Raw genomic sequence first — 2992 nt, forward strand, 5'->3', positions numbered from 1 at the left:
GGGCGTTATGGAGGGACGATTCCGGGCGTTACGGGGAGGTGGCGCGGGGGCGCCGAGGGGCGCGGGCGGTGACGGGCCTGTTGGCGGGGGCGCAGTCGGAAGCGGACCAGGCGGAGAACGAGGGCGAGGACTCGGCGGCGCTCATGGAGCGCCTCTGCAAGTACATCTACGCCAAGGACCGCACCGACCGCATCCGCACCTGCGCCATCCTCTGCCACATCTACCACCACGCCCTGCACAGCCGCTGGTACCAGGCGCGCGACCTCATGCTCATGTCCCACCTGCAGGACAACATCCACCACGCCGACCCCCCCGTGCAGGTGCCCCCTCCTCCGGCTCCTCGGGGGGCCTCTCCGGGTCCCTCCTTGTCCTTCTCCGGGTCCTCGAGGGTCTCCGTGTCCCTCCTCCATGTCCTCGGGGGTCTCCTTGGGTCTCCTTCCTCTTCCAAGTCCTTGTGGGTCTCCTTGTGTCTCCGGGTCCCTCCTCCGGGTCCTTGGGGGTTTCCTTGTCTCTCCTTGTCCTCCCTAGGTCCTTGGGTGTCTCCGTGTCCCTTCTCTAGGTCCTTGGGGGTCTCCTTGTGTCTTTTTCTTCCTCTTCCAAGTCTTTGGGGGTCTCCTTGTGTCTCCATGTCCCTCCTTCGGGTCCTCGGGGGTCTCCTTGTGTCTCCGTGTCCCTTCTCCAGGTCATTGGGGGTCTCTGTGTCCTTCCTTGTTCTTCTCCAGGTCCTTGTGGGTCTCCTTGTCCTCCCTAGGTCCTTGGGGGTCTCCTTGTCCCTCCTCCGGGTCCTCGGGGGTCTCCTTGKGTCTCCTTGTCTGTCCTCTAGGACCTTGGGGGTCTCTGTGTCCTTCCTTGTCCTTTTCCAGGTCCTTGGGGGTCTCCATGTGTCTCCTTCCTCTTCCAAGTCTTTGAGGGTCTCCTTGTCTCTCCTGGTTCCTCTTCCAGGTCCTTGGGGGTCTTCTTGTCTCTCCTTGTCCCTTCCCCAGGTCCTTGGGGGTCTCCTTGTGTCTTCTTCTTCCTCATCCAAGTCTTTGGGGGTCTCCTTGTGTCTCCACGTCCCTCCTTCGGGTCCTCAGGGGTCTCCATGTCCCTCTTCTGGGTCCTTGGGGATCTTCTTGTTCCTTTTCCAGGTCCTCGGAGGTCTCCTTGTCTCTCCTTGTCCTCCCTAGGTCCTTGGGGGGTCTCCTTGTCCCTCTTCCAGGTCCTCAGGGGTCTCCATGTCCCTCCTCCAGGTCCTTGGGGGTCTCCTTGTGTCTCCATGTCTCTCCTTCGGGTCCTCGGGGGCCTCCATGTTCCTCCTCCAGGTCCTTGGGGGTCTCTGTGTCCTTCCTTGTTCTTCTCCAGGTCCTTGGGGGTCTCCTTGTGTCTCCTTGTCTCTCCTCTAAGTCCTTGGGGGTCTCCATGTCCCTCCTTGTCCCTTCTCCAGGTTCTCGGGGGTCTTCGGGTGCCTCTTCTGGGTCCTTGGGGGTCTCCTTGTCTCTCCTGGTTCCTCCTTGTCCTCCTCCAGGTCCTTGGGGGTCTCGTTGTCTTTCCTTGTCCTTCTCCAGGTCCTTGGGAGTCTCCTTGTCTCTCTGTGTCCCTCCTCCAGGTCATTGGRAGTCTCCTTGTGTCTGTCCTTGTCCCCCCCCCAAGTCCCTGTGGGCCCCGTGTGTCCCTTCTTGTCGTCGTCCCCCTTGCGCCAGGTCCTTGGGGGTCTCCATGTGTCTCCTTCCTCTTCCAAGTCTTTGGGGGTCTCCTTGTGTCTCCATGTCCCTCTTCCAGGTCCTTGGGGGTCTCCTTGTCCCTCCTCCAGGTCCTTGGGGGTCTCCTTGTCTCTCCTGGTTCCTCTTCCAGGTCCTTGGGGGTCTCCTTGTCCCTCCTCCAGGTCCTTGGGGGTCTCCTTGTCTCTCCTGGTTCCTTTTCCAAGTCTTTGGGGGTTTCCTTGTCTCTCCTGGTTCCTCTTCCAAGTCTTTGGGGGTCTCCTTGTTCCTTCCCCAGGTCCTTGGGGGTCTCCTTGTGTCTCCTTGCCCCTCCCTGTTCCTCCTTGTCCTTCTCCAGGTCCTTGGGGGTCTCGTTGTCTTTCCTTGTCCCTTTCCCAGGTCCTTGGGAGTCTCCTTGTGTCCGTCCTTTTCCCCCCCTGCCAGGTCCCTGTGGGTCCCCCAAGTCCGTATGGGCCCCCCACGTCCCTTCTTGTCGTTGTCCCCCTTGCGCCAGGTCCTTGGGGGTCCCGGTGGACCCTCCCCCCCCCACCGTGTCCTTCTTCGTCCCCTGCCAAATCGTCGCGGGCCTCCGTCGTCCTCGCGGGTCCCCCGCGTCCCCCGCGCTGACGCCGCCGCCCCCCCCGCAGATCCTCTACAACCGCACCATGGTGCAGCTGGGCATCTGCGCCTTCCGCGAGGGCATGATCAAGGACGCGCACAACGCGCTGCTGGACATCCAGTCGAGCGGGCGGGCGAAGGAGCTGCTGGGCCAGGGGCTGCTGATGCGCAGCCTGCAGGAGCGCAACCCCGAGCAGGAGAAGATCGAGAAGCGCCGCCAGGTGCCCTTCCACATGCACATCAACCTGGAGCTGCTCGAGTGCGTCTACCTGGTGGCGGCCATGCTGCTGGAGATCCCCTACATGGCGGCGCACGAGTTCGACGCCCGCCGCCGCATGATCAGCAAGCAGTTCCACCACCAGCTGCGCGTCGGCGAGCGCCAGCCGCTGCTCGGTGCGTCCCCCGCGGCGTCCCCCCTCTCCCTCATCCGGGCCGTCGTCGTCGCCCTCCCCCGAACGTGTCCCCCCTTTTCCCTTTCCCTCTCCGCTCTCCAGGGCCCCCCGAGTCCATGCGGGAGCACGTGGTGGCCGCCTCCAAGGCCATGAAGATGGGCGACTGGAGAACCTGCCACCGCTTCGTGGTCAACGAGAAGATGAACGGCAAAGTCTGGGATCTCTTCCCCGAGGCCGACAAAGTCCGCACCATGCTGGTCAGGTCTGACCCCGGGGGTGGGCGGGGCTAAAGGAGAGGGGGGTGGG

General features: G+C 63.2%; 1 protein-coding gene across 1 annotated transcript in view; it reads left to right on the forward strand.

The window, feature by feature from the left end:
- LOC112964654 (eukaryotic translation initiation factor 3 subunit C-like) overlaps nucleotides 1–2962 on the forward strand; it is a gene marked incomplete at its 3' end in the record, with an annotated part of 8554 nt that extends 5592 nt beyond the window's left edge. Inside the window, exons 14-16 of the mRNA XM_026063027.1 lie at nucleotides 96–320; nucleotides 2324–2687; nucleotides 2789–2962. Coding sequence (XP_025918812.1) covers nucleotides 96–320; nucleotides 2324–2687; nucleotides 2789–2962 — 763 coding nt within the window. The remainder of the gene's footprint in view (nucleotides 1–95; nucleotides 321–2323; nucleotides 2688–2788) is intronic.
- Between the last annotated feature and the right edge of the window lie 30 nt (nucleotides 2963–2992).

Source organism: Apteryx rowi, unplaced genomic scaffold, assembly GCF_003343035.1.
Source record: "Apteryx rowi isolate R43461 unplaced genomic scaffold, aptRow1 scaffold_1989, whole genome shotgun sequence".
Lineage (NCBI taxonomy): Eukaryota > Metazoa > Chordata > Aves > Apterygiformes > Apterygidae > Apteryx > Apteryx rowi.